This window comes from Numenius arquata, chromosome 11, assembly GCF_964106895.1.
Source record: "Numenius arquata chromosome 11, bNumArq3.hap1.1, whole genome shotgun sequence".
NCBI lineage: Eukaryota > Metazoa > Chordata > Aves > Charadriiformes > Scolopacidae > Numenius > Numenius arquata.
The window spans coordinates 1,946,836-1,970,840 of NC_133586.1; the positions used below are offsets into that span (position 1 = coordinate 1,946,836).

A 24,005-nucleotide genomic window follows, 5' to 3' on the forward strand; every position below is an offset into this window, starting at 1 on the left:
TGGAAGAGAGCACTGGGGAGGCCACACCTGGAGTATTGTGTCCAGTTTTGGGCACCTCAATCCAAGAGAGATATCGAGGTGCTGGAGCGAGTGCAGAGGAGGGCAATGAAGCTGGTGAAGGGCCTGGAGAATAAATCATACAAAGAACGATTGAGGGAGCTGGGACTGTTTAGTTTGAGGAAGAGGAGACTGAGGGGTGACCTTATCACTCTCTACAACTACTTGAAAGGACATTGTAGAGAGGTTGCTGCTGGTCTCTTCTCACAAGCAAATAGCGATAGAACAAGAGGGAATGGCTTCAAGCTGCAACAGGGTAGGTTTAGACTGGACATTAGGAAGAAATTCTTCACAGAAAGAGTGGTCAGACACTGGAACGGGCTGCCCAGGGAGGTGGTTGAGTCACCATCCTTGGATGAGTTTAAGAGTCATTTAGATGAGGTGTTGGGGGATACGGTGTAGGGAAGAACTTTATAGAGTAGGGTAGATGGTTGGACTCGATGATCCCAAGAGTCTTTTCCAACCTGAATGATTCTATCATCTGCAGAATCTCTCTCCAATATCAATAACAATAGAAGAAATTATATGCACATGATCTGTGGTATGCGAAGATTTTTCCTTAGAGAAATAAGGGCACATGGAGTCTCTAGCAGAGATGTGTTACATAGGAAAGATGAGGGCATCCTGAAGAAAATAAGTATGACCTGCACACGAGGATTAGACTTTCCTTTGGGCTAAGGATGCAAAAAGAAGAAACAGTAAGGATAAATAACCACTGCCATTTTTGAGTAAATAGAAGATCCTCATACATGCAGACGGGGAGAAAATAAGTCAGGCAGGGGTTGAGGGCAGCTCAGGCCAAAGGAGGTGCCATAAACACATATCATCAACAGCAAGTACAGCCACTGTCCACGGCCAGGCAGGCATTAATTTCCAAGTGACAACTTCTTAAATCGCGCTGAAGCGATGCCCTATGGCCACACCAAGGCGGGTGGGCCACGGGACGCCCCATGCCCAGCATTACCTTCAGCCCCTCGGAGGGACAAACCCTTCAGATGACCCGAGACCACTGTTCGGGTCCCCCTAATCGCTTCACCACAAATATTCTCTGCACAAGAGAGCAAAAACACCTCGAACTGCCGTTTCGGCCCCACCGGCCCTGAAGCACAGGGGGCACCGACACTGCCTCAGACCCGTGGGCTCTGTCAGCCTCTGCCAGAACCGCTTTCCCGTTAAAACTTCCAGGTACAGACACCTGAAAAAAAGCCCGTTCCTGAAAAAAAAAAAAAAAAAAAAAAAAACAAAACAAAAACCAAAAACCAAACACCCCACCTTACACCTTTCACCTTCCTTTTTTGTGACTGCTTTCCCCACCCGACCCGGCTCACGGGGCCGCCAGACCCCGCGGCGTCCCCTCCCCGGCCGCCGCGTCCCCTCCCGGGCAGCGGCAGGAGCCCGTCCCGGGACCGTCGGGACTCACCAGCACGTCCCTGAAGAGCAGCTGAGGAGCCGAGTGAACGGTCCAGTCGACGGCCCCGCCGTCGGGGATCTTGATGCGGATCACCAGCGCCTGGGTCTCCATGGCGCGGGAGGGGCCGCAGAGCAGCCAGAGCATCCCCGCCCCGCCGGGCTCACATGCCGCGGCGGCTGCCGAGCACAGCCGGGCCTGCGCCGCCCCGCCCCGGCCGCAGGAAGGACTCGCTGCCCCGGAACCAAAACGGAGGGGCTGAGAGGAGGAGGAGGAGAAGGAGAAAGAAGAAGGGAAGGGAGGAGGTGCCATGTTGCGGAAGGAGGGAGCGGAGGCGGCACCATGTAGAGGGAGGCGGCGCCATGTTGTGGGAGGAGGGAGCGGAGGCGGCGCCATGTTGTGGGAGGTGGCGGCCGTCAGTGCTGTGACAGCCCGCCTCGGGGAGCGGGCAGGAATCGCTCCGAGAAACGCAGGTTTTTTTCTCCCCTTTAGGCCGTCTGCTTTTAACAGAAAAGGCACTGTTGAGACAGCAGTCAAACTGAGTCAGGCTCGGACTCCTGCATTAATTACAAAGTGCGGAAAGTGCCCAGCGCTGCCCATCTTCAAATTTCAGGGTAAAGTATTGGGGTCACCTCCAGTGACCGCTTCTCCTTAAGAACTCATGGGCCTTTTTCTTCAGGTTATTCCATCTAATATGCAAGAACACACATCGAAACCAACCTCTGTGTGTGGCCAAGGTGCGCTGTCGGCCCATGGCTGCTCTCCTCAGCATGAGGGCCCTACCCTGACCCTCACAGTTGGACCGCGACACCAAGGAGCAACGCGGGGCACTGAACAGGGCCGCTCTGCGCTCCCCTCATCACCGCTACCGCCAAGCTGCCGTCTTTGAGCAGTTTTGCCATTAGCTGTCACATACTTCCCTCGCTCTCCAAATTACAAAACAGCTAAATATCGCTGATCCTGACATCGGGTAAAATTCTTCCATCAAAGAGTTTTTCCACGTCTGTTTGGTCGTGCGGCAGAATACAGCCCATCGCAAAACACAGCCCATTTTTAAAGCATGGCTCCTAGGAAAGAAAAATCTCCCTAAAAGGTTTATGTTTCTTCCTCAGCAGCAGCAAGGAATGGTTCTCTGTTTGAGTGTGACAGCGGCGGCATCTCCCTGCCGCAATGACAAGCCATGATACACTATGTGCAGCTTTTTAAAAAAAAGCTTTTTGCCTGACATAAGTCAGAGGGAAGACTCTGCTCCGCACAGCTCTGCAGCAAAAAACTTTCCAGTTCTTTTTAGCAGAAGAGCAGCATTAATCTCAATTGTAGGCTATTGATCTGTGCATTTTATCACAATCTCTCGCATTCTCATACATGACAAACTAGACGATTTGACTTATATTATCAATTTAAAGGGGGGGAAAAATGGAAGGTATATTTGATTTAATTCCTGAAACATCTTCAAGTTGCTTCTTACTGGAATTCTACATTGAACCTTAGAAGAAAAAGGATCTTTCAATGGCCATTAGCAGAGATAAATTCTCTCTCTGTTCAATAACTTTATAATTTAGTTCCTACACTAGAAATTAATAGAGCCCCAGCTCCTAAGTATCTAAGGGATTGGTGCTGCCCACACAGACATCTTTCTGTTGAAATGAACCTTTTACCTACAGTCCCTGTATACCTTTCAGTCAGGTTCATTTCAATCAGATTCATTTTCTATTAAATTTTAAAGAATAGGATACAAAATCATAGAATTTCTATAGAACCGCAATTTTTCTAAAATGTCTTTTTCATTTACAAGACTATGGGGAAAACCAACTCAATTTGCCAAATTTGCATGAATATTATGTAGATTTTCTGGGGCTAATCATAACCTTAATCCCCCGTTCTGATTTGTGTTGATGCAGCTGTAATCAAACTTCAAAGTTTTTTTATGTCTTAAGAAGTACAGCACATCAAGCACGTCTTTCTTGATACAGGTTTGGTTTTGCCACGTATTTCGTAAGAAATTTTCATTCTAACTATACCATCATTTGAAACAAGTAGTCAATATTTATTTTATCATCCTGCAGATTTTCTGCTATGAGAACAGACTTCACCAAAATCTATTTTTATATTTTTCCTCAGCGTTGGAGGGAAATTTGTGTAGCAAGAACACAAATATTTTTTAATGTGTGTACAAAATGTTCTTAAAGTTCAGTATTTGGCTGCCCCAAAAATCTCCTCTTTAAAAGTTCCTGAGACGGGAAGTTCAAGAATTGCAGAAAGCCACAGAGAAACATAATTAAGCAGTGTGATTTTCTGCACTAAATCCAGATGACACACTGTCAGCAGGAAATATGCGCGGATTCCCTATTTACAATTACATACCCAAAGTTACTGTCTGTCCACAATGACATAATATTCAAAATCTGCAAAGGAACAATATATTCAGTTCTTTAATTGCAGGAGGATCATGAAGCCTATGACTTCTATAAATTCTATTTTTATTTGTGTGGGGGGAAATACCTTCTGTCAGTGCCACAGACTTCCAGGCTGTTTTTCTGCTACAAGCGCAAGCCCCGCTGTCTCACTGCAGTCTGCTGCTGCTCTCTGCTGCTTTCCATTGCTGTAGAGAGGGCAGAGGAGATCTGGAGATGGCCATGTAAAGAAAATAACTGTTTGTTTCCAAGGAAAAGCAGAATGCTGACACAGAAGAATATTAAAATGATTCAATTTGCCATGCTGCGGAATCTCATGGGAGTACCGGTGAGTGGTAGGGAAAAAATGCTGTACCCCACTGATTGCCTGGAACATGGTTATCAGGGTAATTTGCAAGGCCCTCAAAAAAGTAAGGAAATAAGTTATTACTTGTTTCCCTCTCTAATTCCCACTGCAAAGGAAGTTATCTAACACAAGTAATTTTCTATCTTTTCACTACTGCAGACATCACATAATGAAATTTTGAGTCCCTCTACCAAGACGCCATAAAAAGAAGAGGGAGGAAAGAAAAAGCTTTCTCCCCTGGCCCTCTTCTTGAATATTCCTGTGGCAGGACCTGTATCTGGGAGCTTTTCCTCGCCCTTGGTGGAGGGATGTGTGAGCTCAGCCTTGGGAGTGAATGCAGGTGAAAAATGCAGTGCTTGGAACTCACATAGTCCTTTTTACACAGCATTTTTTGACATACATGCTACTTTTATAATAACCCTTAAGAAATGCCCATTGTAAATATTCATTGAAAACGAAAACAGGGAAATTATGGCAATTGCACTGGGGTGTATCAGGAGTTGAAGTGCACAACAACCGGGATTAGGACCCAAAACGAATTTCCTCAAGCCTTGTGCCATGTCCATTGGGGAGAAGAAATGAGGCAGAGCAAGCAAGCTGAGGACACTCAGACAGTCCTGTGTTTTCATTATAGCTCCTCCTGAGCATCCCTGGGACATTCTAACCTCACTACTAGAATTTGCCCAGCTATGACATCCGAATAGCACGCATTTACCTCGTAACAGACTAAATAGTTAATGTTCGTTAGCCACGTGTGCTAAAAGTTATTCAACGTTTCAACTACTAACAATATTTTGGAATACTGTATTACCAGTACCTATATACCAGTACGCATTACGTTACGTGTAATTCAGATAGAGTATAAAATCAGGCTCAGAGGAAGCAGAATCTAAGTGCCAGTCCTTGGCTCACTAAATTCAATTTATCATCTCTGCTTCCTCCCTGTACCAGTTTCTACATAGGTATCACACGTAACAAAGGGTAAGCTCCTCATTTCTTAGAGAAAACAGCACCTGATCGTTGCTTTAGCAACATAGTTTTCACGTTTGTTTGGTTTTTTTAAGTAGACTAATACATAACTTTCTATGTTGATAAAATAACAAAAGTGAAATTCACCTTTTATTCCCTCCCAGGTTTTCAGATTGCCAGCGAGTGCAGCAAACCCAATTCCCTCACGCTTCTGAAAAAAGTAGGTCAACGGTGTCCAGACTTTCTAAACATATTCTTCTCCAAAATGTATCTCCCAGGAAAGAATCACCCAGGTGTTTCACCTTGATCAATATATATCAATATCTATAATCAATGTATAGATTAAGATCCCTTAAAATCTGCATTAAAACTTGCAGAAAACCAGCTGTGTTCCTTCTAGGCCTTCCCACTCCCCCTTGCAGTCACTTTGCGCAGGCTCTGGAATAAGAGGGAAAGGGCTGTCTGTGAACCAAGTATCAGGAAATGAAACGTTCTTACTTTCCATTCAGAAAGGGCTGTTTGTGAACCAAATATCAATAAATAAAACATTCTTAGTTTTAATTCAGTGGAGCAGAATCTGACCTCAAGTAGATTCTTTTCAAACTCTTTCTCACAGTAAACTCATCTTGGACTGAAAAAAACCACTCCACGCAGTAAACTTATTTAGGCTGAATTATTAAATGTTTAGCTCTTGCTTTATAAATTGTGAGCACATTTTAAAGTAAAGCAGATGACAAGCATGTTTTATGTATGCTTTAAAGGCTAGGTATAATACACAATTACTGAAAAATCACAACATAAACTATACCAGCTGGATTGAGCAAAAATGCCCGTGTCTCATTAATGATGTTACTGTACCCCATCAGACCAGCTTCAGGGGCTGCCTAATTGTTTTTCTGTCAACCTATAAATTCTTGAGTAACAACAAAATTATTGTGATTTTTCTTCCTAAATAATTCATGTATCACAAAGCATGGATATAACCAGGCCCATGAATCACTAAGCATGTAACAATCATATCCAATGGTATTTCTTCTTGTAAGAATTGAAGTAGGTTTGACTTTGCAATATTTTATAATCTTGTTCAAAAATTTCAAGTGTTCTTTAAAAGAGGTCTCTCTTGAAATTTGCATTTTAAACAGGAAAGTTTCCTGGATCAGACTTTTTGTCTGAAGGATTGCTTTTCATCATGTTTTACGGTTTTAATTCTATTAGGATTATTAATATCAGTGAAAGTAATAAATTGTTTTTATAATGAACTAGAACAGGGCTCATAAACTGTGCTTAAAGCGATGCAATTGCTAATAAAATCACTCTAAGCCATATGTATATCGCAAGCAAACAGCAACCATAATGCATCTAAACTGGCAAAATTGTAAGAGTATTCCATCATTCCAAACCTTAGTGGCTTCCTCTGTATTTTTTAAAATTCTGAACAGATAGACATTTGAGCTTTCTGTAAGACAACCTCGTCACTAAAAATGTTAATAATCTGGATCATTTATAACTTGAATTCAGAGAAAATCATGATCTCTTACAGTCTGCAGCAGAAAGCTCTCATGCTACGTGGACGTCATTACTTTCTAAATATATATCACACTGCATTCACTAGAAAATGGTGATGTATTAGCATAAATAATTAAGGTTAAACTACACTCATCTATAAGTAACAAATATTTTGTGATACATTAGGCCTCTTTATTTCAGCTGCATTTAGTCACTTACTAATTCACAAAGGTCAGTAATTGACATTGAGTGTCCCAATCGTTAATGCAAATTTTTATATGTTGTGCTCCACACATGCTTCACTTTAAGGACTTAAATGCAAACACAGTAGTAATATCTTATTCATTTCAAGAAGTCAAAAAAATCTTGTAAATAAACTTGGAATATATTAGTGACAATTTTTATTCTACATTCCCCTTGCTGTAATGCCAAAGCTGCCACTTTTCCTTAGGTATATTTAAACTGAACAATTCAGCCCAAGAAAGCGTAACATGACATCTAATTCCATAAATATGTATATTTTAGGAAGAAATCAAGACAACTTTCAGAATTATTAACTTACTTTTCTGTAGTGAACATGATTAAGGAGTTACAGCAAAAGCCAATTTAAATTAAATGGCCAAAATAAATAATATATGAAGCAAAATCTCCTTTGTTTCAGGCAAAGTTGGTCTAAGCCAAAGGGGCCTAAGGGCATTCAACTATTAAGAAATACCTACGTTTCATTAATAATAACGTGTTCATTCAATAACGTGCATCGGGGAGATCTAAAATTATGGTTTGCAAAGAGATTTAGACATCAAGGATCATTTTACTGCTATTAGATTCTTGAAGGGCACTATTTAGTCAAGTCACACTTTTCTACTTTGTTTTTCTTGCCTATAGAATGATTCCATTAAATTCTGTTTCATCGGAAATTTTAAATCTGTCCATGACAAAATGCAGTAACACTTCTCTTTTGAGTGCTGGAAGAATGAACTTGGATTCCTGTTCTCCTTTTCCAGAAAGCGTTAGCAATGGGACTATCAAGAGGTGTGAGAATACTTAAGAGCTGAAAAGCACCAGGCTGAAGAAAGCAGCTTCTTCAAACCTGACATTATTTGCTCATTCTCCTTCCTGTTCTAGACATCCTTCCCACCAAATCCATCCTTCTCCATGTGAACTCCACCCAGCCCTTCTACTCCACTGAGGCTGGTTTTGCTGAAGCCTTTCATTCGCTCAGTACATTTGTCAGAGAATTAACGTTTCCTCCACTCCATTTTCCTGTAGGAGCTCCAGAAGTTCCACATCATCATTCCCCTTTCCTTCAACTTCTTTCAGCAGTTCAGAAAAAAAAAAAAAAAGGGGGGGGGGGGAAGACGAGAGGAAAAAAAAGAAGACTAAAAAAGAGTAGCCTTTCTCTCTGGTGATTCTGGTGATGAGTAATTAACCTGCCTTCCTACTCCACTGCTGCAGAATTTGAACTGCTTTTAATAAGTAAATTAGCTGATAAACATGTACTTTCCCGTAAGAGCTCAGAAAGCACTGACAGTTTCTCTCAAACTCAAATTAAGGCAAAGGTTATTGATATAGTTACCATTTTAGAGATTTTCAGTGTTTGTACTGTTCACTGAACACGAGTGAGCTTGGCAAGCCTAAGCGAGCACACGTACATCACTGTGTCACACACTTCTGGTGTTAAATTTGGGATACTGGTGCTCTGCCTCACAGGAGTCTTGAGAAACTGAGATCTCTTCATGCCTGCCAACTTTTGCACACAGAGGAAGCACAAATATGCAAAAGATAAAGGAAAAATCCGAAAGAGTCTACCTAATCCTGCAATGCACTCAGAATTACAGCAGGTCAACCACACAAAGCAAGCTGAGGATGGATCTAACTTCTGCTTAAGTCAATGAAAGGTCAGTTGGCTCCAGGTTTCTCTGAAGACTGGAGATGTCTTTCCCTGGATGTCGCTCCAGGGAAAGAAAGGGGACACAGCAACTTATTTTTGAGACAACGTGAGAGTACTAATCATAAACAATTGGGAATATCAATCCTTACTAGTGTCTAAATCAGTATTAATTTACATTGAAAAAATGTTAAGAACTTCAAGTTGAAACTGTGCCCACCTGAAGGTTAACAAGTAGTAAAAATGAGTGCTATTATAGGTAAAAATGATATTTTGTAGAATTACAGAATGGTTAGAGTTGGAAGGGACCGTAAAGATCATTCAGTTCCACCCCCTTGCCCTGGGCAGGGACACCTCCCACCAGACCAGGTTGCTCCAAGTATTTAAGTACTTAAGTACTATTTAAGTACAATGAGCTGCCTAGAACATGTTTGCATCACTAGTCACAAAACTTCATTAAAACAAACATAAAAACACCCATGTGTTACCATAATTTGGAGGAGCAGACAATAACAGAAAACAGTATTTCTTGGGGTACTATCATTAGTGCTGCAGTCTCTGGCGAAACATTTGTCAAACATACAAAAAGGTATAAAAGTGAAATATAGTAATTAAGACCTGGGTTTTATCGATTGTGTGGCTTAAGTAATTTTTCACAACAAACATAAGATTTAATAAGTATAAGTAGTTAAAGATCCTGACTTGGCTGTAGTCATTAGCATGTAATTGAACTGGTAAAAAAGATCAGTTAAACCTATGTTGATTACCACCTTATCTTTGAAAGGCAATTAAGGACCTCAATCATTGCAACAAGATTTGATTGTGCAGCCTTTATTGGACATTGATCTTTCAGCAAAGCGCAGTTACATTTTCCATTAATTTACAGTAACACAGTTTAACTGGGATACCTGAGACCATTGACCTGGGTAAGATGTAACGCTAAGCGCTCGTTTAGGTTAAGATGCCCCCAATAGTCATTACTGTTTAAAAAGGCTGCTACGAGAAGTGGCTACCTGATCCTCCAGGTTTAGGCTGGGGTTTCATTTAGCTGAAGGAGTCATTAAGTGAGGTGAAACAAAGCTCCCTGCCTTTTTATGTCATCTCTCACTCATTTAAACATCAGTCTTGAATACAGTAGAGATAATTAAGGCAAGACCTACAAGATAAACTACAGTTTATTTCAAATGGAAATGGTGCAGATCACATCTCTAAAAAGTTAAAGGGTCATTTCATAGTTCAATTATCTATAAAAAAAGTATCAATATTAGTATATGTTGCATACACAACATATGCATAGTATAATACATAAAAAAAAAGGAAGCTGCTAATTAAAACAACTCCAAATAAATTATTTTGGATCAGAGGAATTAATAAAGCCTCATTCCCTACAGGTTTGTCTTTGGAAGCAACAAGGTTGTAAGAAAACCTGACAGGGCCTTACAGGCAACAGACAGCAGTGAAGCGCTACACGTGCAAATAACACATCTTCGAACAATTAAACTGCCAGAAGCTCATCTTTACAGCCCACTTCAGGGACATGCTTTAGTTCACGCATTCGGACTTCTCCTCACACTAGAGAGTCCCTTTAGGAGCCAACTGCCATAAAGCAAGAGCTCACGGTGACGGGGATCCAAAAGGTAAAGTACGGAAGGTTCAGCCGAGAACTACGCACTGCTCATCCTCGCTTGATAATCATCTTCCCCTGAGCCACGCGGAAATGTCTGAGACAAGTTGGTATGAATCTTCTTGGATCTTCTTGGCCCTCAACATTTCCATCTTGCACTCAGGCCAAAACTTAAGGTAAGCGATGAAAAAAGATACTAAGAAGTAGGTATTTATAGTAAAAAGAGAATGAAAGCCAGATGAAGTATTTTACCTTTGAAGACAATCAAGTAGGTTTATATTCACATTTGAGAATGATCTTTGTTGTGATTTAATAACTCGAGCGTTATCCCTTACAAATAGCAGATTTTCCCTCTCAGGTACTGTAAGGGGTCACACACGAGCCCTAAGGAAGTGAACGAACGATGCTATATTTGCACTCTGCCCTCAGACATCTTCCAGTTCATCCTTTCGCATGATCAACTTCATAGGAGCAAGAGGTCTATTGATTTTCATGTAATACAAGAAAATATTACATTTGCTTAATTGTTACACAGCGAGATCATTGAACAAGAAATCAAGCCTCTATTTAATGCTGCAAGCAGCACAGAATTGCAGGAATCAATAGGGTAGTTTGTCAAAGATGTTCTCTAAGGAGACTTGCCCATCACCGTATGGACAAGGAGTCGTGTTGCCTGCATTTATTGAAAAACAGGTAAGCAAAGTCAGCAGTACCCATTATCAGAAATCAAACGAGCTGCAGCGAGCGGAGGTGCAACTCCAATGAAGAGCTGTATTTATAGTCTGGTAATTAAAAACCATTTTATCAACCCTGCGTTGAGACTAAACCTTTACAGCAAGGTATTGACCACATCTGTAGCAATGAATGAGCAGTATTTGACTTTAAACTTATGAGCTGCAGTTATTTAACTTTATCCAATACAGTGAAAATCAGTTCTAGAAAAATGCCAAGAGTCATTATTAATGAGGCTTCTTGTAATACCTTCTCTTCATCTTTGAGACCCATTTAACTTGAGTCAAGAATATTCTCCAAAATTAAATAGAACAATGCAAGCACTTCTCTAATTAAAGTGTTATTTAGTGTTGCTTTTAGAAAAAACACTCGTGTTGCTTCATTAAGTAGGGAACAGTTCTATTATATGGAATTAAGTAAAAAAAAGTATTTAAATGAAATTATACTGTAGTCATAGCTTGATAATCATTCATTTAGGAACAGCGATTCTCCTCCAAAACCAGCACCTACCCATTTTACATTTATTTATGAAAATTGGAATAATCAACATACGTCACCAGGCATGGGATTCGGAATATACAGCATTATTTCCTGGCACTAAAACTAAGCACCAGTAACATATCCTGTACAGGCGTCTCTTACTTGAACTTACTATCCAATAATTCTGTATTTTTACTATCCAAGTAATTCCCTAAAAGCTATTTCTTTGCTCAGGTTTCCAACTGAATTTAAGTAATTCCATCATTATATTCACCTGTTACAGCTGTGCTCACGTAACAGCTGGAGAAATCAGTTATTTTGCATCAAAAAAATGAGGGTAGTATTCTTCTTATTCTCCTGGATTTATTAAAAACATCAGCAATTTGTAAATTAGCGCAACATAAATATTCTAGATTATGTAGGTTTTGTTCCTTACCTATAAAGCAACCAAAATGAAAATTAAAAAAATGCAGATATCTGGAGCTTAAGAATTTAAAAAAAAAAAAAAACCAAACAAACAAAAAACCAAGCATAAACCATATTTTAGATATTTTATTTAAATATAATTTGAAGAAATGTGATACAGCCATTTTCAACTTCTCGGGGTGGCATTTTTCCAAAGAGTCTTCCAGGCAATTGTGAACAGTCAGTGCCGTGGATTCATTGCAACTACGACAATTAACGCATCGCGAAACACCCAGTCAGTCTAAACATAAGCAGCTTCATCTTTTTAGAGACACGTTCTGAAAATGTCTCGTGTATTCACAGTTTCCTTGCCCGCACGCTACAATTCAGTTCCCTAAGTTGGTAAAATTAAATTAGCACAAGCTTGTTCAGCAGCACTAGTCACTGACTTACATAAATTCTAATGCCATTAGAAATATTAATTCTTCTCCCAAGGCTTCTACTTTTTCAACTTTACCGACCTCTGCAAAAATAAACCTCTTATCACCAAAAAGTCCACGAAGCTTCCTGAAGACAGCATGTTACGTCAAAGAATGCACTGTAAAAAACAAACAGTTGCCTTCAGTTCTTTTTAGCCAAAGGGAGTAGGTATTTGTAGCAGCGGTAACACAGAAACCCACCAAATGACAGGTACTGGAGGGCGTGATTTCAGTACATTGCGCCTTCATCTTCTTTATTTAGAAAATAAATAGTAACTGGGCCATGACTCGTATGAACAGTCTCTGTGACACTGACAAAGAACCAGGAGCCAATTCCATATAGTAAAGTTGGGATGCCTAAGAAAAGACAAAAACACGTTACATACAAAGACAGCAAGCCAGGAAAATTAAAGTCGCCTAATAACAGTAAAGAATAATGACTCCAAAATTTAATTAGAGGAAAAGCTGCCTTATTAACATTTTGCCTTTCCTGAAAAGCTTGCAAGCAGCTATCAGCAGAGAGTACCCTTCCTGTGCATCAAGTACACAGGACTCGGAAAGCAGCTCAGGAAAAGCAGCAACACAGGAATTAACAGAAAAAGAAAATGGGAGGACAGCAGTATGGAAGGAGTGAAACGCGGTCATGTATACGGCCTGATTTCTACCGATTAAAGGTAAATAATATCTATCCGAACACGCAGACACAAACTCCCTGGACATCCACGTAGTTACCAGTTCAGGGTTTATGTATCAGAGCAGAGATAGGAAGGAAAACAGGCAGTGACTTCATAGACCAACATGAAGCTGCTCCTGGGAAAATTGTATCAGTCGTCACGACTGCCAACTCCAACAGAACTGGAACACGTAGAAATGTGGATATATAAAAAGTGCTGTCATTTTTAGCACGGCTGAATTACCCATCTAATACAGGCGACAGTATTTTACTTCATATGTCGGGGGGGGGAAATGGAGCTGGGTTTAGGCCCTACATTCAGTACGGTACAGAACCACCTGATTTAGCCTGCTTTTAAAGTTCCCCACGTGCTTAAGCTCGATTTTCTCAGAAGAAGGAGATGAGCGGACTCTCCAGTCGCGCTTGCCAATCACTTCCATAGGAAAGGTGTGGGGCAGCTGCAAGGAGGATGGGGAAGATGAAAGGTCTGACTAGGCGGAGGGAAAAGTAAAATCGGATTTAAAGTCATTATTAAGAAATCAATCTTTGTGATTATATTTTCAGCTGAAAAGATCAAAAAATGAAGATTAGCTGACACATTTTGCAAAAAGTCACTGAAGACTTGCAAAGCCAATGAATTTGTTTCTTTTAAACGAAGTATGAAAGCAAGAAACTGATGAAATTCATTATGTGGCTGACACCGTTTAAGTAAGTGTTGTGTCCTTTACTGTGTTTTGAATAATGATGTATTTCTAAACTTACCTATACCTATTGTTATATTAATAAGGTACTGATAGAGCATTATTATTTATTTATATTGCCGCAGCACTTTGGGCTAGAGGGGTCCAAGTCCCCCACTCCATCAGACACTGCCTGTATTTTAGAGGCAAGAAATTAGCCCATTTCTAAGAGACAAACTGTTTTGTTTCATCTAGAGCTCGTGTATTCGCTTAGAGGGCAGAATTTCATCCACGGGAACAGAACGTAGATGTTTTAGATGGAAGATGATCCCTACCAGCCGATGTGAGCCATGTAAGGAACAAGCGCTCGCGCCTTTGCTTTAGGGCGGTTTAATTTTTCACCCTCGCAAGTGGACCGAGAAACAGGGACTCGGAGAAACCCCGAGGAATATCGATTTACAGCTCAGCGCCCCCGCAGCCGCTGACAGGACGGGCACCTTTTGATCATTCCCTTTCCCTCACTCCGCCCGGTCGCAGCCGGCGGGGGCGGAGGACGCGGCGCCTCAGGCGGACTCGCCCACCTCAGGGGTCCGGAGCAGCCCGGCAGCCCCCGGCTCCGGGGGACACGGCCCCCGCCAGCCGCCACCGCCGCTTTCCGCTCGCCCTTCCCCGTCTCACCCGTCCCGCCGCCGTCCCTCCTGTGAGGGGCGCAGCCCGCCCGCCTCACAGCCCGCCAGGTAAGCTGAGAGGAGGCCGCCCGGCCGGCGCGGGAGGCGACTCACCGGCGTTGAGGACCTTGAGGGCGGTGAAGGCGGCGTTCTGCAGCGCCAGGTCCTGCGGGGCGGCGCGGGAGCAGTGGTACTTGATGAAGGGGAAGCAGCCGGTGCGCAGGATGTGGTAGTTGGCGCCGTTCACCCGCCAGTTGAAGTGGGAGAGGCCGAACTGGTCGTTGCGGACGGCGCTGTACTTGACGCAGTAGGAGGTCCAGTGGGGCAGGCCGCGCTGCCGCAGGTGCTGGCTCAGCACCTCCGAGGCGGCGGGACGGGGCGCCGCCGCCGAGCCCCGCCACAACAGCAGCCCCACCGCCGCTTCGTGCAGCCGTCTCAGCGCCCGCATCCCGCGGGACGCCCCCCTCTCCACCCCCGCACCGGCGGCTCCGCTCCGCCGCGCCTGCGCCGCCTCGGCGCCTGCGCCGGCCGGAGGGCGGGAAGGGGCGGCGGCGGCGGGGTCACCTCGGCGGCGGGACGGGGCCGCGGAGCGGCGGGGGTGGCTCCCGTCTGTGGGTGCGGGGGAGAGCGGGGCAGCCCGGTGTGCGCGACTCCCTGAGGGGGAGGGCCCGGCCAAGGGGAAGGCCGCGGCGGAGCCCTCCGCGCTGAGGTGAGGCGGCCCCGCGGGGCGAGGGGAGGCTCGTCCTGCCCCACGCTGACCGGGCTGGCCTCCCGGTACTGGGGGCGAACCTTAACGCTCGTTAGGACGAGTGAGAATATCGCAAAGAATCGTGGAATTACAGTTTTAGGAAGGGTGTTGTCTGCAGCCTGCGTGCTGACGGGAACACCCTCTGTGTCGCCGGCAGCTCGCAGCATGGAGCGGGTTAACGGGCGCTGAGGAAAAATTGCGGGAGACCGGTGAAATTTGACAGCGGTGTCTGTTTTAAAATAGTTGCTTGAAAACGTTAGACCCCTTCGAAGAGAAATACTGTGAAATCATAACCAACAGTCCATGATACGATTTTTCTAAATAAAAGCTAAGGTTTTGAACCATTAAACAGTCTGAGAAAACAAGATTGTACAGAAGAGTAAACTGAGAAATGGGAACAGATTTTTTCCTTTTAATAATTGCAAGCAATATCTCAAACTCAGCAATCTTAAACCATTGAGTTATGTACTATGAATGTGCTAATTAATCAATTACTACCCAGCAACGTACTCTGTTTATTTACTGTAATGTACTACGTGTGTGTAGAACCAGTAATTATTAATCATCGTCAGAAACAAATTTGACTCCAGTTCACCTTCCTATAATTAATAGAGCGTAGTTATCTTTAATATCTTTCTTTATTAGTGGTAGCAATGGCTGAGGATAGAAAAGAAGCTGGAATCTGATGCTGTGGGTCCCTGAAGGGCTGAACTAATGTGTTACACCTGAGGAGTGACAGTCATGGTCAAAACTACCTCCCATGAAGCTATGGCCTATAAAGAGGACACATGATAATGACTTCGATTTTTAAAAGTATTTCTTTCAAGATATTTTGCAGTTAACTTTGTGTCGATCTTACAGTGCAAGAAGAAGGGAAAAATCCTTCAGCCTCTGGCAGCGCAACCTTGCACTGGTTAAGGGAATGTAGGTGCATCTCTACTTGCACAACGCGTACCAAAAATGTGCTCGGAGTTGTCATTCCAAATGTGGAAACTTGGGCTGAATGTTGTTTGTTTTTTTGGTTTCTTTGTTTGGGTTTTTTCCTCAGGACTTTAAACCCAAATATCTAAAAAGGGAGACCCCGTTCCCAGTATGAACTCCAGGTAACGTTCTCTCAGGAGAAGGACCTGAAATGGGTAGCAAACGCGCCTCAGAGTATGTCAATTCTTGCAAAAACAAGATCCATACAGTGCCGTCAGCTGAATGCACGTCTTCATTTGCAGCTCTGGCCCATCAGAAGCACAGAACCTTTCTTTTCATTGTCTGCATCTTCTGCAGTTGATGCCAAACCCCACCGCCCCTCATCTCCTTCTCCAAGCATTCAGCCACGGCTGGGGAACCAGCTTGGGCTTTTGCTGTCCTTACCTGCAGAATTCTGTGGCAATTTCTGATGAGCAGCCACACCTGGGCAACCTTTTATCTTTCCATTCCCTCTTGCTCTGCTTTCTTCCCAGTCTAGATCAGGTTCTGAATAGTGCTAAAATTCAAGCTACAGTTCAAGGACTCTATTATTCCTTCAGTGGGTGGGAATAAATAATCCAGTTGTGTGAACAGGAGAATCGCAACTGTATTTCTGACTTTTTTTTTTTTTCCAGATTATAATTTATTTTTATATCTGCTGTATTGTTAAAAAAAATACATTTTTGGCACCAGCAGCATGGGAGTTGAATGTGAGAGACTGCAAAGCAGTTTCAATCCTTCCATCAGCTCAACGCTCAGAAGTGTTAATAGTAATTAAAAACTTTTTTTTCCTCAAAATACATTTCACACTTTGCACGCGCTGAGAAATCTCTCTCACCACGGGAACTTTCAGATCACTTGTTCCCTGCAAAAACAGGTACAGTTTTCTTTTGTCAGAAGAGAACAAAGACATAAGGAAGTGCTGGTTTCCTTTACTCCTAGGACAGGGCAGTCGATTAAGTGCCAGTGAACTAATGAGCCTCTCAGACCTTATGTTGTTCTGGCTTGGATCGAGGCTTCCTTTTCCTTAACCCTTAAGAAACGAGCTGGCTCCTAGGTTGAATCTGCCCTGCTCTTCTGTGCCTCCTCCTCCTCCAGGATGTTGCTTCTACTGGCCAAACTGGGATGTGATACAGCTTGGATGGGAAGGAAGGTGAGAAATCTCCAAAGAGCTGCTTAGCAGTAAAACTGGAAGGAGTGTATTACAAACAGGGTGAGGAAAAAGTCAGAACAACGTACCGTTCTGCACCCCCTCAAAGTAGAGCAGAGAACAAATACATCTTACCTACTTGGAAGAACTAATAAGCAATTATACTGTGCTTTTTGGCATATTATTTATTAGCAAGTGAGAGATTGTTGTTGTACCTACCACAGCCAAAAATACCAATACCCTTTCCTTTTCCTCCCCTTCCCCTTCCCTATAGAATAAAGACTTCCAGGAATTTCATTCATGGCTAAATTTCACATTAGAAAAATCCATGTGGGCCCTGGTATCTCCAAAACCAAGACCAGATTGAGATTACATGTAAGAAAGGAACAAAACCAACCAACCAAGAACTAAACAAAAATACTATTTTTGACTTTTGTTTGTTTCAAACAGGGATTGACGTTTACACAAACATTCTCGTCTGCAATTTCTGTGACCCAAGTAGAAGAGAAAAAGGCTAACACCACAGGTAATGTTTAAAGCTAACGGATCAGAGGCTTGGGCATGGGAAAAACGGGGGGCTGAGCTGCTGCAACTGCGTGGTCACATTCATTATTTGTCTTAAAAACTGTTTTTTCCTGACCTCTTTGGGAAGTAACCCCAAAGATAGTCACCGCGCGTGGGACAGTAGCGCCCAGCCAAGGGAGATGCATTCTTCTAGAGGGGAATTTAAAATGTGTTGTCTGTTGGAGTGAGATTAGAGATTTGAAGGACAAAAATAATTCTACAAACATAACTGTTGTCCTTTAACATAACAGTGCCCAGCAATTCTGACAAAGAGAGTCAGAATCTGAAATACAGAACCCATCCGATGGGTGGGCAGATCTGCAAGAGCCATGTTATACCGGGATTCATAGTACAAGTATGAAAGTCCTCTCGGAATCGATTGGTGAACCCAGTGCCGTTGCCATTATTTTTGATCATTTGAAAGTGAACATAAAGCAACTGCTGCAAAAATCTGTAGATGACAAAAGAAATAGCAGAATCATAACAATAAGGACAACCGTTTTTGAAGAGGAATCTGGGTTGCTGGCCTTAGCGATAAGATGGTATTTAAGTATATTTATTTATAGGGAGAGGAACACTGGGCCTACCTTCATGCTGGAGGCCTGTCTTTTAGAAGATGATATGTTTGAAAGGGAATTGAGGGTCGCAGGACTATTTTCAGTACAGTGTGATCTCGTCTGATTTAGTGACAAAGCGTGATCCCTCTGTGTATTCTATTAATGAGATTTAAAAACCGGATACTGCACTTCAGGAACGACAGGGTGAACATCAGGGGCATTTATCTATTATGATCCTCTGCTTTTCAACAGTTTATTTTTGTGAAAGGGGGTATTTTGAACCGTGAAACCATTCTGAACTCAGAACCCACGGAAATGTGCCGTCTCAGTTAATGTTACTTCACACACCAATGCAGAAGGAAAACCAAACCTGTTCTTACAGATGAGAAAGCGTTTCCAGAAGCATAAGGAATAAGGCATTTAAACATTTTCCGTTAACTATTCTTTCAGAGCATCTGCTTTCGGAGGTTGCTCTTCTTCCAATTTCAGTTTGTTTTCTGCTGTAATTCCTAGAATTGCTTCAATATCTCGAATTGCCATCTGTAAGAGATTCAAGGAATACAAGTTATTTAATGGGCATTATAATGAAATCCAGCAGCCAAAACGCACAGCTGGTTGCGCTTGCCTCGAAAAGGTAACCAGTGTTACACAGGACATGATGCTCCAGTTGAATTTACTGTTACTTTGGGGGCAGTTGGGGGGATTATTGATAAATACGACCAAATCTCAGGTAAATAAAAAATACAGTTTGTTGCAATTTGTACTTCTAAATAACTAACAGGTGTTCTATTCCGCATATGTAAATCATTGTGAACTCACTGTGAAGAGTTCCCTTTCAGATTTTTCTTCAATGGTTGCTTTTCACCCTCTCACATTGAAAAAAAAGGAGGGTTTTTTTGTTTGTTTCTTTATTCTGTAACAAGTTGAAATTTAATTATATCTTCTCTAAAACTGTCATTTCGCGCTCTGCTGGTCAGAGGAAAACACAGGCAGAGTTAACACGGGAAAGAATTTGGGAGAAATTACGTTGAGTTAAGATACAAATGTGTAACAGTGCTCCCCTTCACCTTTCTACAAAAGGTTTACAGATGGGATCTTAGAAACTTTTTATGAAGTTAAAGGTGATACAGTTTAGCAAAAGAACTCCCTCGGCAGGGTTTAGCTGTTCTCTGGAATCAAAGCGGCTTTGTAAGGAGGGCTCCTTGCGGGGCGTGGGGTTGGATTCATTATTCCTTTACTGTCTCCTTTAGCCAGCGAGGTCAGCACAAAGGAGCTTCCCAGCAAAGGTGGAGGCTCCTGGGAGAGCGTCCCCGGTGTGACGAGCCCCCGCGCTTTGTCCTGCCCCCCCCCAGAGCATCCTCTGGCACCAAGGGACGGGCGCTGGAGGCAGATTGAAAGGGCAGAGAAAATTGGGAACAAAATTGACTTGTGAAATTGATGTGAACCAACGGAAAAAGTACACAGTGGCCGCCTGCATGAAAGAAATCAGTGTTAATAATCTAAGGAGCTATTATAAACTGAGAAGTTTGTTTCTAATTTAAGATTCCTACTCTGATGGTGTCCCTTTAAAATAAAACAGACAATTGTGACAGAACCGTCTGAGGCAGTGCCAACAGCTCCTTTGCTCTCACAAAGGACAGTCAGGAGCATTCCATTACAAATAATTTCACGCTAAAGTACGTCTCTTTTCAAAGAAAAAGTTTCAAACTTAAATTTAACTAACAGGTTCGTTGGGAGACTTACTATATTGACCTAGACACTGTAAAATACATACCGCTAACAATAAAAAAGGAATGGTTTAGCACTTGTTTATGATACAGCATGAGGTATTTTCAGCCCTTGTACAGAAATTACCCAGGATCGTTAGTTAATTAACACCTCACCTTAAAATTGGTCTCGCCTTGCATATTAGGTGCTGATATTTCTTGATGGATGATGAAGAGATTGCGAGCAAAGGTCATGAGGACCCCCTGGAGATCCTCTCCGATTGTTCTGTTAATGATATCCAAACAAATGAGTTTACCAATGATTCCCTTTGCATGCTTAAAAACAATCGCCCTCTCATTTGTGCCTGTCTGGTGATGGAATTTAATGAGTATTTTCAATCTCACAAGGTGGCAATCTTCAGGGAGATATGAAAGATGAGGCTCCATTTTAACTTGTCAACGGAAAGGATTTGTGTAATAAATAATTTTTATTAATCAACTTTGCAGAAGTAAGCGGTAAGGTTTCAGCTACTCCCAGGAAAAGGCTACTGTTGGGTTAGGACTGAGACGGTAGAACACTAAATATCCAGATTAGTTCAGAGGAGCTGTTGCTTCTGCCTACAATTCATGAGAGAGAAATTTCAGCAGTGTCAGCGTTTCTTAGACTGTAGCCTTTGAGGCTTTGGTTTCTCAGTGGTACGTACGGACTCAAAACATACGATCATATGGAACAGGATGTGAGGTACAGTAGATGTACCTGATTTACTGACTGGAATGGACAACAGATCTCCAGTGTAGTAAAATGGATGATAATTCACATAGATGTTTCAGGTATTTCAGTGATTTTATAAGCCAAACTGTTATGTTCTTGAAAATATTTCCAGGTTAAGATAATGAAACGGCATTGACAATGTGATGGAGGACACACCTGGGATCAGAATGTATAGCAGATACATTTGAGAGTATTCTGGTAATATACTAATAACTGCCAATTCAAGCTGGTGATCCAAGAGGTCACATTCCTTACCAGGGGAACAACTGCTGATGTATCGCTCCAAAGGAGTTAGGAACGCTGTAGGTAGGATGCAGTGTCTCTCATATAAGGACTCCGTTTCCAAGGTTAGTGGATAATGAAGTGAAATCGCCCCAACAGGGACAAGCCCATCCAACAGGTCACTGACCCTGAAAAGGGCAGGTCCTTCTCCTCTCCTAGGTTCCTCCCCATCTATCTGGCGGAGCTCTCCTGCTCACTATGTACCCCTCTACGGACCGAGTCCCAGCTTCACAGAAACCCAATCCATTAAAAGAAAGCTTTCTGCTGAGCTACTGAGCTGAATCAGCTCCTGGAGAGGTGTAAAAGTACCAGAGACCCTGCAAAAGCGGGGTCAGGAGGGAGGAGGACTTCATAGCTGGGGTCAGGGAAGGAAAGGGCTCACCTTTCAGCATCACTGGGCTCTTAGGAGATTCTAGTGGCTTACGGAACACTTTCAGGTGCCTAAATCACTGTTTAAATGGCTCCTGTAGATATTTTACAGATTTTTGTTCAGTGATTTTCTTTCAGATTTATCTCACAGCTCAATCACGTCGGCTGTGAGGGCAGCACAGTGTAGGAATAACAGCTTTAACCAAATCCGACTCCTTGTGTGCTACCAGCGGCCTCAGCCACAAGGAGCTCAGAACAGGCTGAAAGACTCACAGCCCCAGAAGCAATCCCTACGGTTCATTTAGTCCGTTCCCTGTGCTGGGGCAGGATCAATGCTGCTTATATCAACCTGACAGAGGATTGTCCAGTCTGTTACTAAACACTGTCAATGACAACTGCACTGAACAATCTAATTAGTGCTTCACTTCATCAGAAATTTTTCTTATGCCAAACATGAGTCTTTCTTGCTGCCAGTTAAGTTCATTTCTCTTTGTCCTACTACCAAAGAGATGGAAATCAGATTTTTCCTTCCTGCAGAGGCTTTTTATGTGCTTAAGGATTGTTAATAGATCCCACTTCTGCCTCCTCCCCCTGCTCCTCTTGCAAATCGTCCCTTCTAGAACTCTAAATGTTTTCATTGCCTGCCTCGGCGCAGAACGCAAGGATTACTTCCCATTCTCCCAGGTTATAGTGTTTACCTTTTTCCGTAAGATCACGACATCGTGACTTGCTGGCAGTTTGTGAACCAGCGATAACTCACAGATCCTTTTCTGCAAAGCTCGTTGTTCCTTGTATTCGTTACTGCTATCGGGGTGTCATTTCTTGCACCTGGGTCCAACTGAATGTGATTCTATTTTTCATATTGTTTCATCAGTTTATTGAGATCATTTTGAATTCCATTCCTGTCCTCCAAAATACCTGCGGTCACATCCAGCACCCAAGGAAACTGTTTTCTTACCCAGGTCATTAATGAAACAGCTCCAGCATCAAAGGGATAACAGAACAGACTGAGAACAGACCCTTTCAGCCCCTCGCTCATTACATCCTATTTTGGCAGTAAACTTTACCTAAATTCCTTCTGAGGAGGGGTTTTCAATCAGTTCATAGTAGATTGGTGCAGATTATGCTTTCTTAGACTTCTTGGGAGAGGGTCGTGTGTCTGAAGAATTACTGAACTACGAGATCTGCAGTTGCCTGACCGCTGTTGCCATTGATCACTTCGGGAAGAACAATATAAAAAGGCATTAAACTTCAGCCTTCTTTACATTGTGTATAGTCAGGTTTTTAATAATGTTGCCTGTATAAGTGAGGCTGTGCTAGTCCCTGTGCTCTCACAGCTACTGGCAGTGATTCTGGCTCTCATGAAGCTAATTGCAGTCGGTCCTTAGCCTGCAGCGCGCTCAGCCTTTGATCTGAGCAGACTCCTGGACTCTTTATTACTGAAATGCTTAAAGCCTGCCTAAAACTTTTCAAAAGGCCGATCTTGCCACAAGTCATTATGCTTTTCTGATCAGCAGGTGACAGTGGGTGAAGCTGAGCGTGTGGTGGTCGGGTTGTTCCTTTCCTGCCCCGGCCGGCACACGGGCCGGTGTCACCCGCTTCACATCACGGGTGTTCCCGTGTGTTCGTCAGACCATGGCACTGACAGCACATACTTACACCATTCCCAACCTGTATCGCTTCTGGTCTTCGTACAATATAAAAACCGTTCCCTGTTTTTCCTGTTAAATAAAAAGACAAAGTTGCTTTAATTATTCCTAGACTAATGATACATGCCTAAGAAAGCCTGGGTTTGAGTTGTGCGTAATGGATCGGTGTGAGTGGATTATTGCTGTAGTTCATTGTAGAGAATACAATACAGTCACTTTTTGTGAGCAGAGTCTATTCTATAGCAAATATTTTTTTTCCAAAACAGGAAGAGATGGTCATAAGTACTTTAAAAATTATCACAGTTTTATTTTTAGCAAGAGACAGATTAACTCCTAAAAGCCTTAAACATACTTAAACTGAAAGATAGTGAAAATATGCCTAGGTTTTCCTGTCCTTCAAGTTTATACTCACCTTAGATGTACACAGGACATAAATCATAGAATCACAGAATGGTTAGACTTGGAAGGGACCTTAAAGATCATCAAGTTCCAACCCCCCTGCCATGGGCAGGGACACCTCCACTAGAGCAGGTTGCTCAAAGCCCCATCCAGCCTGGCCTTAAACACTTCCAGGGATGGGGCATCCACAGCTTCCCTGGGCAACCTGTTCCAGTGCCTCACCACCCTCACAGGAAAGAATTTCCTCCTAATATCTAATCTAAATCTCCCCTCTTCCAATTTAAAACCATTACCCCTCGTCCTGTCACTACATCTCCTGACAAAGAGTCCCTCTCCGGCTCTCCTGTAGGCTCCCTTCAGATATTGGAAGGCTGCTATGAGGTCTCCCCGGAGCCTTCTCTTCTCCAGGCTGAACAACCCCAGCTCTCTCAGCCTGTCTCCATAGGGGAGGTGCTCCATCCCTCTGATCATCTTCATGGCTCTCTGCTGGACCCGCTCCAACAGGTCCATGTCCTTCCTG

The 24,005-nt window shown here is 42.9% G+C and overlaps 3 protein-coding genes across 4 annotated transcripts in view; all 3 read right to left on the reverse strand.

The window, feature by feature from the left end:
* Window positions 1-1,680, reverse strand: part of MAP2K5 (mitogen-activated protein kinase kinase 5) — a 134,475-nt gene extending 132,795 nt beyond the window's left edge. The window contains exon 1 of one of the 2 annotated variants that reach the window (XM_074155584.1): window positions 1,478-1,680. In XM_074155584.1, the coding sequence (XP_074011685.1) occupies window positions 1,478-1,612 (135 nt within the window). In that variant the 5' untranslated portion in view covers window positions 1,613-1,680. The remainder of the gene's footprint in view (window positions 1-1,477) is intronic. The other variant, XM_074155583.1, reaches the window with a different exon arrangement.
* A 10,278-nt stretch (window positions 1,681-11,958) lies between these two features.
* C11H15orf61 (chromosome 11 C15orf61 homolog) lies at window positions 11,959-14,829 on the reverse strand. The gene is made up of 2 exons (XM_074155716.1): window positions 14,444-14,829; window positions 11,959-12,665 (listed from the first exon to the last, which is right to left on the reverse strand). Exons 1-2 carry the CDS (start codon window positions 14,775-14,777, stop codon window positions 12,538-12,540), a joined length of 462 nt encoding a protein of 153 aa, XP_074011817.1. The 5' UTR covers window positions 14,778-14,829; the 3' UTR covers window positions 11,959-12,537.
* An 8,263-nt stretch (window positions 14,830-23,092) lies between these two features.
* IQCH (IQ motif containing H) overlaps window positions 23,093-24,005 on the reverse strand; it is a 64,232-nt gene continuing 63,319 nt past the window's right edge. Inside the window, exon 19 of the mRNA XM_074155717.1 lies at window positions 23,093-23,158. Coding sequence (XP_074011818.1) covers window positions 23,093-23,158 — 66 coding nt within the window. The remainder of the gene's footprint in view (window positions 23,159-24,005) is intronic.